Source organism: Neolamprologus brichardi, chromosome 9 (genome assembly GCF_056152115.1).
Source record: "Neolamprologus brichardi isolate AB-2024 chromosome 9, ASM5615211v1, whole genome shotgun sequence".
In the NCBI taxonomy this organism is placed as follows: Eukaryota; Metazoa; Chordata; class Actinopteri; order Cichliformes; family Cichlidae; genus Neolamprologus; species Neolamprologus brichardi.
The window spans coordinates 39,465,919-39,480,938 of NC_142112.1; the positions used below are offsets into that span (position 1 = coordinate 39,465,919).

The 15,020-nt window shown below is 50.1% G+C and overlaps 3 protein-coding genes across 3 annotated transcripts; 1 reads left to right on the forward strand and 2 right to left on the reverse strand.

Moving 5' to 3' along the window:
* Window positions 1-124: 124 nt before the first annotated feature.
* Window positions 125-1,262, reverse strand: ppp1r3g (protein phosphatase 1 regulatory subunit 3G). The gene has a single exon (XM_006808255.3). The coding sequence runs from the start codon at window positions 1,122-1,124 to the stop codon at window positions 327-329; it is 798 nt and encodes a 265-aa protein (XP_006808318.2). The 5' UTR covers window positions 1,125-1,262; the 3' UTR covers window positions 125-326.
* A 2,172-nt stretch (window positions 1,263-3,434) lies between these two features.
* LOC148101653 (protein phosphatase 1 regulatory subunit 3G-like) lies at window positions 3,435-6,334 on the forward strand. Its single transcript, XM_087846644.1, has 2 exons — window positions 3,435-4,108; window positions 6,278-6,334. Exons 1-2 carry the CDS (start codon window positions 3,441-3,443, stop codon window positions 6,291-6,293), a joined length of 684 nt encoding a protein of 227 aa, XP_087702770.1. The 5' UTR covers window positions 3,435-3,440; the 3' UTR covers window positions 6,294-6,334.
* A 924-nt stretch (window positions 6,335-7,258) lies between these two features.
* On the reverse strand, window positions 7,259-14,739 carry cyb5a (cytochrome b5 type A (microsomal)). Its single transcript, XM_087846642.1, has 5 exons — window positions 14,440-14,739; window positions 10,208-10,336; window positions 9,834-9,863; window positions 9,310-9,344; window positions 7,259-8,485 (listed from the first exon to the last, which is right to left on the reverse strand). The coding sequence occupies exons 1-5, from the start codon at window positions 14,572-14,574 to the stop codon at window positions 8,407-8,409; spliced, it is 408 nt and encodes a 135-aa protein (XP_087702768.1). The 5' UTR covers window positions 14,575-14,739; the 3' UTR covers window positions 7,259-8,406.
* Between the last annotated feature and the right edge of the window lie 281 nt (window positions 14,740-15,020).

Here is a 15,020-nt window from a genome sequence, read left to right on the forward strand (position 1 = left end):
TGAGAGAAACATCTGGAACTGTCTCTGAGTTGTGCTGCGGTCCTTTAAACACATCAAAGGCTCAGCGTCAGAGGTCGGTTTAAAAAAAGGCACCAAAGGTTTAAAATCAAGGAAACGGTGAAGCCTGAGAATAACTCGGCTTCACTGATCTGAGCACGGGACAGAGAGAGACAGGTGCACAGCAGCTGGTTTACGCAGAGGTGGAGAGGTTTTACGCAGAGGTGGAGAGGTTTTACGCAGAGATGGAGAGGTTTTACGCAGAGGTGGAGAGGTTTTACGCAGAGGTGGAGAGGTTTTACGCAGAGGTGGAGAGGTTTATGCACGGCTCAGGTGGCGTGGAAGGCGGCGCTGACAAAGGGCGCGTGGCCGGGCACGCAGCGGTACCTGACGGTGTAGTTCTGCCCCTCGTTGTTGTCCCAGAACTCCCCCTCCTCGCACTTCAGGTAAACGGCGAGGTGCACGGCGGAGCCGGGGTCTGCGAGGGGCGGGGTGTACACGGTGAAGGCGAAGCGCTCCCCCACCAAACCCGGCTCGTTCGCAGCCTCGGGCACCGCTTGCGCGTCCACGTGGGACAGCCAGTCGTTGAAGGTGTACCTCACTCCGACCTCCTTGCCGGCGCAGCCGCTCAAGACCCGCACGTGCCCCCGCACGTCCAGCTGCGTGGCGGCGAGCCTCTCCAGGCAGACCCGGAGCCGCCGGACTCTCCGCTCCGTGTCCCGGAGCTCCGGGAGGTCCGCGCGCAGGCCGGCGGCGAAGCTGTGGCACAGGCTGCTCAGGAGGTCCTGCTGCTCCAGGGGGAAGCTCCTGTGCCGGGACAGGACCTTGCTGGGGATCTGCGGCTCTTCCAGGGAGCTGAAGTGCTTCACTCGCGCCAGGCTCAGCCCCATGGAGTCCGCGAACTTCACGCGCTTCCTGCCCTCCTCCGCTCCGTGGGGTCCGTTCAGCAGCGCCGGGTACGCCGGCAGGGACTTTGCTCTCCTCCGGTCCCGCATGAACCTCTCCAGCTGAGACGCGTCCAGCTCGTCGTCCAGGTCTTCCTCATCCGCCTCCTCCTCCTCCTCCTGCTTCATTCCGTTCTCCGTGGGCTCTCCGCCGGCGTGGATCTGAGGGTGTGAGCGGGACATGGGTGCCCGGCAGCCAGGCGGCCTGTGAGCTGCGGGCGGGTCCGGAGTCCGGCGGCTTGTATAAAGCCCCCCGCCCCCTGTGACAGCACAGCGCGTGCAGTGTCACAGAGACGGACGCGGCGTCACGTAAGAGACCGTCAACCTTCACCTGTTTGTGCACAAAGAACAAAACAACAACACAGACCCGCTGACGTGCGAGGCTCCGCCCACAAACACCTTATCCAGCAGTCTCTGGACACACACACACACCTGTCTGACGTCATGTGGCTCAGTCAGCAGCACTGTTACATAACAGTTGTGAGCGCGTGCAGAGGCAGACCTCAGAGGTTTGTGGAAGTGGTGGAGGTCACGATGAGTGGGGCAGCTCTCTGGGGCAGAGCGGGTCATCATCACTTGGCAGGTCGATGATTCGATCCTCCGCTCTGAACCCTGGATGTGTGTGTGAGGGAAAAGCCTGTGACAGGTGAGAGGTGAGGAACACCTGACCGTCATCAGTGAGACAGAAGGCGTCATTTCTTCATCACCTGTTTCCTGATTGAACCGTCTGAGCTCTGATCCTGGTGCTGCTCCAGCAGAACTCTGGCTGGTGGCGGAGGTTCTGTCTCCAAACGAACCAATCACAGTTGCTGTAAGGCTGAGGTCACCTGACCAGGGACAGAAGAAACAGTGGAGTTACCTGAATCCTCTGTGGCGGCCAGTTGTGGCCCCAGAGCCGCATGTTTGACACCGTAAAGTTTAAAAGAGGTGAAAGCTGCTCGATGACGTCACGGAGAGCTGAAGTCCAGCCGCAGTCTGCTCTGTTATGTAACGACGCTCCACGTGACTCACAGCTGCGTCATCCACACCGCCAAAACAAACACGTGACATCATCATCACCATCATCCTGACATCATCCCATCGTTACCTTATAAGGAGGAACAAACATGGAGGATTTAACCTCAAGTGTTTAGATTCGCCACAAACCTCTCTGATCATGTCCACAGGCTGCAGGAGGAGGAGCCTGTGGAAACGATCACGTCTGTTTCTATGGCGCTACACGCTTCGATGACATTAGACGGTCAAGTCAGTTAACTGGATCTTTCTGTGTTCAGATGAGGGTTTAATGTTGGGAGCCTCTTCACCTGGCCTCACACAGGAGGTCACAGGTCATCCTGCAGCTCTGCAGAAACGCTGACAAAGCTGGGGGTCGGTGGGGGCTCGAGGCTGAGTGTGCTGTGGACAGCAGAGGTCCTGCTGTTCATCACAGAGACATCAGTTCCTTCAGATTTCAGAGTTAAAGCGAGCTGAAGAAAAACTGTATAAAAAACATTAAATAAAGATCAACCAGAGTTTAAGAACAGACAGTTTAGAGAGATTTTAAAGCTTCAGCGTAAACAGAGAGAGCTGCAATATTATATTCTGTGAATCCTGTCAGAGGAACTCAGACTAAATAAATGTCTATTTACGGTGGCCCCTAGAGAAAAAACACGTACAAAACACAACAGAAGTGCTCCAGGATGCTAGGGGGCAGTGTTGAGCTTTTGTTACCTCGTGGCTACACAAGCCAGCAAGTACCAACGACCGGATTTGGTGTGTGGTAGTAACAGGTAAATGAACTTTTGCTTAATTGTTTAATTAAAGCAACAAAACAACCTGAAGAGCCGGCTCTTTTTAGTGAGCCGAGCCGAAAGAGCCGGCTCTCTAAAAAGAGCCGGAAATCCCATCACTAGTACAGGTGTATTTAGCGCTGGTTACATACTCCCCCACGTTTTCTCCCGAAATCCCGACTGCAAACAAAGTGACGTCAGGAGTGCGTCACCGGTTTGTTTACTATCCCCAGGAGTGACGCAGCTGTTACATAATGGAGTCTGACTGAGCTCGCGCAGTCAAAACAATCAGAATTTCAAAATAAAACTCATAAAAAGCTCAAAGAGGGGCTCGTGGAGGTCATGTGAATGGCCTGTATGTGTACAGCGCTTTACTCAGTCCCTAAGGACCCCAAAGCGCTTCACACTACACTCAGTCACACACACATTCACACACTGGTGATGGCAGCTACGTTGCAGCCACACCCACCCTGGGGCGCACTGACAGAGGCGAGGCTGCCGTGTCAGAGTCCAGCTGTCCGGAAACATGAGTTCACACCGGCGCGTGGCTCTGTTGTTGTTGTTGTGCGCACGCAGGTGTTTACGTGACAGCAGCTGATGTGAGAACAGCGCACGCGCTCTGCTGTCATCGAGGGGCGGGAGTCTGAAGACAGGTGGAGACAAGACCAGCGCGAGGCACCCGGGCAACAGCTCTCCTCCACAGACCCGTGAAAGTGCCACGGAGAGAGGGATGGAGGAGCAGCAGGAGGAGGAGGAGGAGGAGGAGGACCTGGAGGACGAGCTGGACGCGTCTCAGCTGGAGAGGTTCCTGAAGGACGGGAGGAGAGCAAAGTCCCTGCCGGCCTGCCCGGGAGGAGCGGAGGAGGGCAGGAAGAGCGTGAAGTTCGCGGACTCCGTGGGGCTGAGCCTGGCGCGAGTGAAGCACTTCAGCTCCCTGGAAGAGCCGCAGATCCCCAGCAAGGTCCTGTCCCGGCACAGGAGCTTCCCCCTGGAGCAGCAGGACCTCCTGAGCAGCCTGTGCCACAGCTTCGCCGCCGGCCTGCGCGCGGACCAGCCGGAGCTCCGGGACACGGAGCGGAGAGTCCGGCGGCTCCGGGTCTGTCTGGAGAGGCTCGTCGCGACGCAGCTGGACGTGCGGGGGCACGTGCGGGTCCTGAGCGGCTGCGCCGGCAAGGAGGTCGGAGTGAGGTACACCTTCAACGACTGGCTGTCCCACGTGGACGCGCAGGCGGTGCCCGTGGCTGCGAACGAGCCGGGTTTGGTGGGGGAGCGCTTCGCCTTCACCGTGTACACCCCGCCCCTCACAAGTCCCGGCTCCGCCGTGCACCTCGCCGTTTACCTAAAGTGCGAGGAGGGGGAGTTCTGGGACAACAACGAGGGGCAGAACTACACCGTCAGGTACCGCTGAGTGCCCGGCCACGCGCCCTCCAGGTCACCTGAGCGGTGCGTAAAACCTCTCCATCTCTACGTAAAACCTCTGTATTTAAAGCTCCTTCCTCGCTTCTGTCTCTGACCTTCAGCTCTGACTTCCTGCTCTCTCTGGCTCTCTGTGCTCAGAGGTCAGGACGCTTCAAAGTTTCAGATGTCACAGCAGGAAAAATGAAATCAGAGAAGTTTAAACGTTTTAACGGTGACGTGGACACTGCTCACTGATGGAAAGTAAAGATTCCTGAATGTTGTCACATGATTCATGTTCAGTAACTGAACTGGCTGTTTTCCTGCTTCTGGTGACGTCATCACCCTGTAAAACGATGCTGAGCCGAACAGGAAGCAGAGATTCTGACATGTTGTGTGAGAGGAGTGAGCCTGTCCTCTGCCTTCCAAGCCAGATGTTTCCTCTGTGGTGTTTTTAAAGCTCCAGATGTTTTCAGCGGTGATGATGTCTTCAGCCTGGATTGGTCTGATTGGAGGGTGGTGGCGTGGACGCAGAGAGGAGGTTCCCTCCTGAGCCCATCAACCCACCAGGTGTGACTGCAGAGCAGCGCTGCCTGAACACCAGCAGTGGTCAGTACTGAGGAACAACAAGTTCTTTATCTTTAATGAGAACCGTTCTCACGTTGCTGGGCAGAGGTGAAGAATCCGTCTCCACTCTGGGATGATTTTTCTCCACCAGCCTGTCAGTGAGGAGCACATCACTGCTTCTCTTTTTAAAATCAGTAAACATCAACATTTATGCTTTAATTATGCAAAAGATATTTATAAACTGAAGCTGGGTTCGTTTCTTTGTTACCTGATGCAGGAACAAATACTCCTGTTTTAGTCAATGGTTGTTTGACCTCTGACCTCAGGTGAGCACGAATGAAAGAGGCGCTGTGATGTCACACAGCCGCCCTTTGCTTGGTTAACACGCCATCCTTAACCTGTATGGACGCACTACAGTGACCTCCGTGAGTTTCTGAGTAAAGCTGGAGCTCTCAGACGCTCTGTTGCTACAGTAACCTCACAGCAGCCATGTTATTGGTCACATGATGTCATTAAAAAGGCTCCAACAGCACAAACACGCCCAGAGGTGGTGTTCAGGTGAAGCTAGCAGCTACCTGTCAGTCACAGAGGCCACAGACTTTATCTGCTCTCTGTATCAGGCTGGAAACGTCTAAGGTGGGAGCTGACGGAGTGCTGAGCCTCTGCTGGATGTTAGAGGAACTGCAGGTACTTTCAGCTGGAGGGTGGGGGGGTACGGACGAGCCCGGGGGTTCAGGCTCATCACGGAGGTCACAGCTGAGCTCTGCAGCTACATGTTAGATGATGTCACACAGCCTGGTGATGGTGGAGCGAGGCGTGCACGTGTCGGTCCTGCAGCTCTGCAGACTGAACTCAGCAGGAGCAGCTGCACTGAAGCATCAAGCTTTGCTTTCAGCTGTTTCGTCACAGATTTGTGAAATGATTTTTGAAAGAGCTCACAGATCCGGGTGCGACGTCGTAACAGGAAGTCCTCGTTGCAACAGGTTGTGAAATTTCTTCACTGCCAGATTTTCCACAACCAACCGTCAGCAGCATTACTGCAAAGTGGAGACACGAAGGTGCAGCACAGCGAGTGGAAGACCCCACCCCTCCATCACCGCAGCGTCCACACAAGCCGCTCACCAGGAGCGTTATTTCATATCCTGGGTCACATACAAGGTTCTGGTGGCTGATTGGCCAGACTGTCCTGTAGCCATTTTCTCACTTTGGCTCCACTGGAGAACAGGAAGTGCAGCGTCTGCACAGAGAGCTGTAACAGTCCTTCACATCCTCCACTGGACCAAACTGGAGCCATTAGCAGGCCGTTCGCTGCTCCCAGACCTTATGTTTGACACCTCTGTTTTACAACACGACCGCACATGTGTGTGTGTGTGTTTGTGTGTGTGCGTTTCATGAGCATCTCGTTTACCTTTAAACCTGCAGCCTCTGAGCGCTGCAGCCTGTAGTTGGTCTATTTCGCCTCTAGGTGGCAGCATTTGTCCTTTTCACCTCCCTCTGTGGGCACATTCATGCATTTACTTCTATAAACTGTTTAAATTAATTTCATGGCACACATTTAGTTTCTGTCCCAATGATCTCCTCGTGTCCTTCTTGTGTTGTTTTTAGGTTCCTGAGTGCGTGACGGCGTGTGACGGCGTGCGGCTGTGCGTGACGGCGTGCGGCTGTGTATCCTCCATGTGGCGCTGCAGAGCTGTCGGTTTATCAGCGCAGCTGCTTCCTCTCAGCCTCCATCTCTGAACGCTGATGAGCTCCAACATCTCTGCTTCAGCCCAGAGGAATCCCAGCATTTCAACAGGAAGCGACACTTCAAAATAAAAGCCACAGCCTTTTGTGACTGAGAATGATTTAAAGTTGTTTTCTGACCTTACCTGTATTTCTACACGTTCACGTTTTTGTTTCGATCGTCTCATTTTGAGAAGCTGCCAGGGCGCTGTTATCCTGCAGCTCCACTGTTTCCCACATCCCACAAAAACCCTCAAACAACTTCCTGTGACCTCGTGTGACCTTCTGATACCTCAGCTCATGTGTTCCCACCACGATTTAAGTGTAGGTACAGCAGGTGTAAGATGACCAACGAGCACGAGTGTAAAATAACTGAGACAAAACTCGTTTCTTCAGTCTTCAGCATCATCATCATCATCCACAACAAGATGTTTTTAAAAGCAGAGGAACGTCAGGAAGTTCTGGTATCAGAAGGAAAACACGGAGCGTGATCGGAGTCACTCTAGTCTGCTGGTTTTGATGCTCTGCGCTCGGTGATTGTAATGACAGACTGAGGTGTGGGCGGAGCTGCTTTCTGATCATGTGATTAGTAAACGGATGCTGAAACACGTCCAGATAAACACAGAACTTCTGCCATTTAGTGCCGGTCACATGACCCGATCACGTGTCTCTGTAAATCAGGACTCAAACGGCCGTGACCACGACTGGACGAGCAGAAGCTGCGCGATCCCACGGACGCCGCTGCTCGTCTGGAGATCCTTGACGCCGTCACATCCATCACAGCTGCTGCTTTCTTTAAACACGGCCTCGTGTTCGTCATCTGGCCTTGCAGAGGCACTTTGAATAAATCTCAGCTGGACAAACTCAACGTCTGAATGTTTTTATTCGATAATTTCCTGCAAACACAGCAGCATGAAACAAAAAATGGCAGCAAATCTGACCTCGACTGCGTGTAGACTGTACGTAGAAGATGGACGTGTGCGTGTAGCAGCCAGTGTCTCTTTTTAACCTCGTAAAATCTTCCTGATGGTCTCAGTCTCAGGTTTTAGTCTCGTTTAGATTTTGTCCCAATTCAGGGTCAAATGATTGAGGGTGTGGCTACTCTGTGATTGACAGCGACCAGCTTACACGAACACGTTGGCCGGGTCCATCTTTTACGTACAGGCTCTTCAGGCAGTCTGAGAGGCGTTATGATTGGACGGCAAATTGTGGAACATTTTCAGAGATCATGTACAGTTAAGTGGACTCATTCTGCTGCTCCGCGTCCGCCGCGTCAAACTTCCTGTCCGGGAAAAGCTTCTAATAATGACGCCTGTGAGTGAGCTCTAAAGGCTCCGTTTACCACACTTTTTCTACTTTTGGGTCTCTCTGATGTCACAGAGAGGAACAGAAGCGCCACCCACCTGTTGTTCAAATCAGCCAATCACAATAAAGCTAGTTAAAGGGATTTTTCACCACCAGGGGGCAGTGTTAAGATAGAGGAAGTGTTCACGTTTTTTTTATTTAGCTATGAAAAAAATGGTGGATGAGCAGAATATGTCCACTTTAACAGGTGAGTGTCATGGCGGCTGTGACGCAGTCACATGACGCGTCGTTAGCTGCTGACTGCATGTTTACATTTTTATTTACATTCAGTTACAAACATATAAAAAGTTCAAATTATACATCTGCTGCATTTCTACACAATTTCAGAGCACGAGGATTCGCTGCGGCGCCCGTTGTCACGGTGAATTCAACAATGTAAATTACTTCATTAACATAACGTCATTGGTTGATAGGTTAAACAGGATGAAATGAATTACAGGGTCATTAATGGCGTAGAGTCGGTGATCCTAGAACAGACGCTCCTGCGGGGGTGTGTTTATTTGGTCAGGTGGTCTGCAGCCGCCGCTCGTCTGCTCTAAAAACGCCACCCAACGCTGGGAGGAGGAGCCACGGCAACCTCTCACTGCTATTGGCTGTCAATCAGAAGTCGGTGCTCGCTGGTGACATCACATCAGTGTGTGATGACATCACTCAGAGGAGTACATGTGGTATATCACCGTGACGATGAGTGCAACCAGAGCGGGGATCAGCATGTTCGACCACCAGCTGCAGGACAGACGCACAGTTAGTGCACACAAACCCACTGTGTGTGTGTGTGTGTGTGTGTGTGTGTGTGTGTGTGTGTGTCTGTGTGTGTGTGTGTGTGTCTGTGTGTGTGTGTCTGTGTGTGTGTGTCTGTCTGTGTGTGTGTGTCTGTGTGTGTGTGTCTGTGTGTGTCTGTGTGTGTGTGTCTGTGTGTGTGTGTCTGTCTGTGTGTGTGTGTGTCTGTGTGTGTGTGTGTCTGTGTCTGTGTGTGTGTGTGTGTGTCTGTGTGTGTGTGTCTGTGTGTGTGTGTGTGTCTGTGTGTGTGTCTGTGTGTGTGTGTCTGTGTGTCTGTGTGTGTCTGTGAGTGTGTGTGTCTGTGAGTGTGTGTGTCTGTGTGTGTGTCTGTGTGTGTGTGTGTGTGTCTGTGTGTGTGTGTGTGTCTGTGTGTGTGTGTCTGTGTGTCTGTGTGTGTCTGTGAGTGTGTCTGTGTCTGTGTGTGTGTGTGTCTGTGTGTGTGTGTCTGTGTGTCTGTGTGTGTCTGTGAGTGTGTCTGTGTCTGTGAGTGTGTGTCTGTGTGTGTGTCTGTGTCTGTGTGTGTGTGTGTCTGTGAGTGTGTGTGTCTGTGTGTGTGTCTGTGTGTGTGTGTGTGTGTGTGTGTGTGTGTCTGTGTGTGTGTGTGTGTCTGTGTGTGTGTCTGTGTGTCTGTGTGTGTGTCTGTGTGTGTGTGTGTGTGTGTGTGTCTGTGTGTCTGTGTGTGTGTGTGTCTGTGTGTGTGTGTGTCTGTGTCTGTGTGAGTGTCTGTGAGTGTGTGAGTGTGTGTGTGTCTGTGTCTGTGTGTGTATCACCTGGTCTCTTCCTTCACAGTGGTCACCAGTGTTTCCTGTAAAACACAAAGAGTCAGTCTCGTGGCTTCATCGCTGTTTACAATAAACCCATCAAAGGGTCAAAGGTCACTGTGATAAATACAGCAGGGGGCGCTCTCGAGCTGCAGAACACAAACGTCAACTTTGGCAAAGAAGAGCTCGACATCGTGACGCGCTGCTTCGTCTGCACCTGTGGAGCTTTCTGTTGGGCTTTAGCCACGCCCCCTAACATCTGCCAGACTTCCTTTGGAACCCTTCCTTTGGAACCCTTAACTAACCAATCAGCAGGCATTAGCATTAGCCTGGTGTTTTCTGGGGGAAATCAGCTTGTTCTTGTCGTTTGTGAGCAGCTCTCAGACCATCACCTCTTTAGATTGTCTCAGTTTAAACGTTTGACATGTTTCTGTGATCGGCTGTGATTAAAGTTGTGGCGTGGGTGTGGTCTCTGGCCGTCTGCAGAGGAGGGGTGAATAACAGCTCAGTCTGACTGAAACAGCTTCACTTACCTCAGGCTGGGAGAGTTTCTGTCTGTCGTCCTGCAGAAACACAGACAGTGATGTCACAGGCAGCAGTCCCACAGTGCAGTCAAGTCTCACACACACACAGACACACACACACAGACTCACACTCTCACACACACACACACACACACACACACACACACAGACACACACAGACACAGACACACACACACACAGACACACACAGACACACACACAGACTCACACACACACACAGACACACACAGACACACACAGAGACACACACAGACACACACAGACACACACAGAGACACACAGAGACACACAGACACACAGACACACAGACACAGACTCACACACACACACACAGACACACACAGACACACACACACACTCACCGGGTGCACCTCTCCGATCACCATGCTGCTGGCCATCTCTCGGGCGTCGGTGGAGTGTCCGACGTCCTCGAAGCTCTCCGTGGCGTTTCCTCCCGCCTGCTCCCTCAGCACCTCCTCTCCTCCGGGGTGCTGACACCACAGACACACACAGAGCCGTCAGTTCACCTCCTCACGCACACATTCACACTTTCAAACACACAATTTCTAACCAGCCACTCGTCAAAGTCGAGGCTAAACACAAATCCTCACATTGCTTTAGGTTCCAGTTGCGGTCGGCACGGTAACACGCTGTGACAGGCCCACGTGCACGCTCACAGTAACACAGATGCTGGTCGCCCTCATTAAACAGAGGCGTGCGTGTCCCTGTCTGCCAGATAAGCCGTCGCAGCGCTGAAGCTGCAGAGTTTCAGCTGCGTGGTGCAATCAGGTGTCAGGAGCTGCCCACATGCAGGCTGGGGAAAAATGGCCGACATGACGTGCACGCCGCAGCTCGCCTCTGTCGGGCGGCTTACAGGACCAGATCTGATGACACGCTGCAAACCTCTCTACACACGAGTTATGTTTGGGACCAGATATCGACATAGACTGAGACTCGCCCGCGGTCTGTGATTGGACCGTCCTCCCCATCGCCTCTTTGTCTTTACCTGCGTCTCATTAATGAATGATTCACAGGCTCGCTCTGACCTGCAGTGACCCACGGCACCCGGCTCACCTCTGGACAGCTGCTATAAAACAGCTGGATCCAGGAATCGCTGCTGAGCACGTCTTTGCACTCTGAGAGGCCTCGATCTGTTCGCTGTTGGCCAACACACCCTGAACTCTGTACAAGGAGACGCCATTCATTCAGATAAGCTGTGAGCAGGGAGGAGCCGAGCGGCCGAAGGCCCAGGCTGTTAGTCATAGCCAAGCAGGGCACTTTTATTTGTATAGCACACGTTCAGCACAAGTCAAAGTGCTTTATGTGATTAAAGTGATAGTTAAGTTACTCATAAGCAAGTCTAAATAAGTACGTTTTAATTTTAGACTTAAAGAGTTCAGTGTCACATTAGAGTGCACATCTGGGTCTTGTATTAAATGTTTCCCTGTATTTGTCTGACAGGTTTAGTTACAGTTTAAGATTTTCTTCACACAAAACCAAAAACAATACTCATATTAATTTTAACAGTTTATAACAGTTGAAGCCATTACTCATCCCTCTAATTACCCAGGGATGAGTAAGGAGGCCTGCCGCAATTGCAGCTCTTTTATAGGCCGGTCTGTATAGAGAAGGCGTGGTCTTTAGAGTATTTAAAGGGAGCAGGAAATGGATCGGGGGCCATTTTGAGAAGTTGCTGTCTGTATGTGCATGATGTTGGCAAGAGACAATAAAACAATTACTTCAGTTTAGAGTAAAGTCTGATGTTTCCCTCGCCGCGCCTCTCTGCGTAACACTGTGACGCTCTCACTAATCTGACCTTTGTAAAGACATTTGCTAATCAGACTTCTAACCACAGTCCATGAAATAATGACACAATACTCACAGATTAGTCCTTAATGATTAGCGGCAGTTAGCTTTGTTACAGTAAAACTTTAAATTGTATAAATTATTGGACTTTTGCAGTATTTAAAACCAGATCCTGAGGATACGAAGCCGCCTTTGTTCTAGTCACCAGCATGGACTAGCGCTAGCTAACGAAGCCTCCTTTGTTCTAGTCACCAGCATGGACTAGCGCTAGCTAACGAAGCCTCCTTTGTTCTAGTCACCAGCATGGACTAGCGCTAGCTAACGTTAGCTTAGAGTCTGCTAATCGCTAACATCAATAAACGGAGGAAACTCCCCATAAAAATAAAAAATAAATGACTTCAGGGGAGATTTTTTTTAATAAGAGAGGAAACACACTCGGGGTAGCTAACTGGCTGTTAGGGTTTGGATGTTAGCCACTTTTGGGCTTTTTATTGATCATCAGAACAAAGCGTGAGCAGGCTTTCTCTGGCTGATGATTGTTTTGGTTGTGAGCCGATTGTCACATTTGCCCCTAGCTTGCATGGAAGACACTGACTTCTCTGCTAACACTGGCTAACTACTCGCTGAGCGGTACTGAAACCTGAAACTGTGACACAAACGGGAAATCGAGAACGTTTACTGTCAAAGTAAAAGCTCCACCGCAGTGCTGCGGCCGCCATGTTTCAAAGGGTTTGTTTGTCATGTTTCCAGATGCAGCGTCTGTTACATTACAGGTGACACAGCAGTCTGCAAGCCTAGCGACCAAAGAAATCACAAGTAAGTGGTTGGTGAATACATTTTTCCCCTAGCAACCAGTAGTTTCCAGGCAGTCAATGTCTGGCCTTCAGGTCTGCCAGCACCCTCTGGCCAACCAGTTGGAGAATAATCATTTTCTCCCAGTGACCTGAGGTTGGCAAATGGTTGCAAACTGGTCCCCAGACCTTTAGTCTCTACACTGTTACATGTCCAAATCATTAACATCATGTGACTAGCTGTCATGTGACCACAAAACCACAAAAACTTCCTGCTGTTCATCTTTAATTGAACAATTCCACACGTATGCTGACGTCTCCAGGATTAAATTAACAATGAAAACACATCTGGTTTAGATCTGAAGTGAGTCAGAGCCAATTATCTCTCTTTGTGTAGTCACATGTTATAAACCCTGCCCCTCCCATAGCTGCATCACTGCAACCTGCCAATGATTCACCAGAGTCTGCAGCACAAAGCCAGAGAGCAAACTGTGGCAGAGTTCATCCAGTGAATCAGCAGAAAACTGAAGCCTGAATATATGTAAGCAGAGGGACGGTGTAAAACTGAGCGCAGGTGGAGGTGAAGGGTCGTGGGGCTGTCAGTGTGTGCAGCAGTCACATATGCTGCATGCAAACTCAAACGATCCATGTTTACGGCCTTAGATCGCTGTGCTGCAGAGCAGCACCTGCAATAAACCTGCACACAGACGGCCAGGTACCACTTCATTATATCAACCATCACACCTTTTCTGGACCAATCAGACGCATTTATTCATTCATATGTTTTCTAGGCCCAAAGAGGCCAAACCTGCCTGAGCCTGGTTCTGTTGGAAGTCTCTTCCTGTTAAAAGGAAGTTCTTCCTTCCCACTGTTGCCATTTTCTGCATACAGGGTCATCTCTCTAACTCTACTAAACTCGAGTCTAAAACTTTTATTTAAATGTTGCAGGTACCCAGAGTAACTTCACCTTAACTTAATCAAAATCAAAAATAGGCCACATATAAAGATGCACATGCTCCGATCATTATAGCACGGTTATTGACCGATCATTGGTGCCCAACATCACAGAACCAACAGGCTGAAACACACACTGAGTTTGGTGTCAGGGGGACCATACAAACAGGAAACACTCAGGTCTGAGCAGCTTGAGCCGCTAATATTTGATATCAGGCCGACGTTAGAATTTGGCTGAGCGTCGTTCGTCACAAGGATTTATTTTATTGATCAACTGGAAAAAAAGTTTAATGTTTAAAAAGTAAATCTGCCAAAATATGTTTTAATTTATTTTTTTACATACATCATTATTTTATTTTTATTATTATGAAATGTGTTTTTTGTTGTTTTATTCCCATTTTTGTTCCAGTGAAACAAAGAAATCATCAAACCAACATCAGTAAACACCGTTTCATTAGGTACCGACAGACACTGGTCAGTGAAGCAGGTGTCTGACCAGTTTAATCAATGCAAAGATCAATACCATCATTTATTGTCACAAAATCGTTTTTGATTAGAAATTGAAACTGTTGAAGATCACAATTACATTTTTGACAATTTCCCAATAAAACACGATCAGTTTAAAAATGAAAACTCCAGGATCGACTCGTTCAGTCTGACAGTTTCTAATCAATAATCCTATCCATCTGTGTCCAGAGTCTTTTGGTATTTCTGGGCTTCCATAGAACCACAAAACCCAAACAAATCCGGTCTCCGTTATAACGGAGACACCTGCACTGATTCGGATACTTCCCATCTGACCTTTGACTTATTGTTTAAGTTTGCCGGGTTGCTCTGGGGCCCTTCCTGGGACCCCTGCGATTCTGAGAAGGCTCCAGTCTGTACTGTGAAATGACAAGCTGCTAAAGATGCATTCAAAAGCGGTTTGGTTGGATTTTTCTCCCTCTCAGTTCAGGGTGTCTAGTTTCCTCATTTCCTGTTTTGGCTGATTTCCACACACACATAATACCGCCGCACTCCCAACACCCCGACACCGAGCTCACCTCCTCCAGAAACTTGGTCACATCGTAGACTTTGTTGTGGATGATGATCCACGTCGATTTGAAGGAGTTCTGCTTCTCTATCTCTGCCAGTCGGTAGTATTTCACTCCCGCGGAGCTTTTCTTCTCTTCACCCATCTGTGCGACGCTGTGGGAGCGAGTTCTGAGGGCTGAGCAGCCTGTCCGAGGTTATATAATCCCAGCGAGGGTGTCAAGACAGTGAGTCCACAAAAACACACCGACATTTACCCCAGAGAGAGTCCACGCTAACTTCCAGCGCTGAGCAAACCCCAGCTGCTGAATTTACCCGAGCTCAGCGTCGCCTCCTGCTGCTGCCTCCAAAATAAAAGCCTTCTCCGGTTAGTGAAACGGACTTCTTCAGAAAGAATGGCAGTTATCAGCAAAAAGTATTTTATTTTCATAACCTTTACAAAAAACAAGTTAAGTTAAGTAACATAATGCTTCAAATGATTCCTCAAATAAGTGCCCTGATATGTATAGCTTATATATTTCATTGCAAATATGCTGGTGTACTAAACCTATGCGTTTTATTTCTTTATGTCATTATTATTATCGTTATTATG

Coding starts and splice junctions, on each gene's coding strand:
- ppp1r3g (XM_006808255.3), bottom strand. CDS start 1,124: ATGTCCCGCTCACACCCTCAGATCCACGCCGGCGGAGAGCCCACGGAG.
- LOC148101653 (XM_087846644.1), top strand. CDS start 3,441: ATGGAGGAGCAGCAGGAGGAGGAGGAGGAGGAGGAGGACCTGGAGGAC.
- cyb5a (XM_087846642.1), bottom strand. CDS start 14,574: ATGGGTGAAGAGAAGAAAAGCTCCGCGGGAGTGAAATACTACCGACTG. Junction 10,337..14,439: donor TGACCAAGTTTCTGGAGGAG/GTGAGCTCGGTG, acceptor CTGTGGTGTCAG/CACCCCGGAGGAGAGGAGGT. Junction 9,345..9,833: donor AGAAACTCTCCCAGCCTGAG/GTAAGTGAAGCT, acceptor TGTGTTTTACAG/GAAACACTGGTGACCACTGT.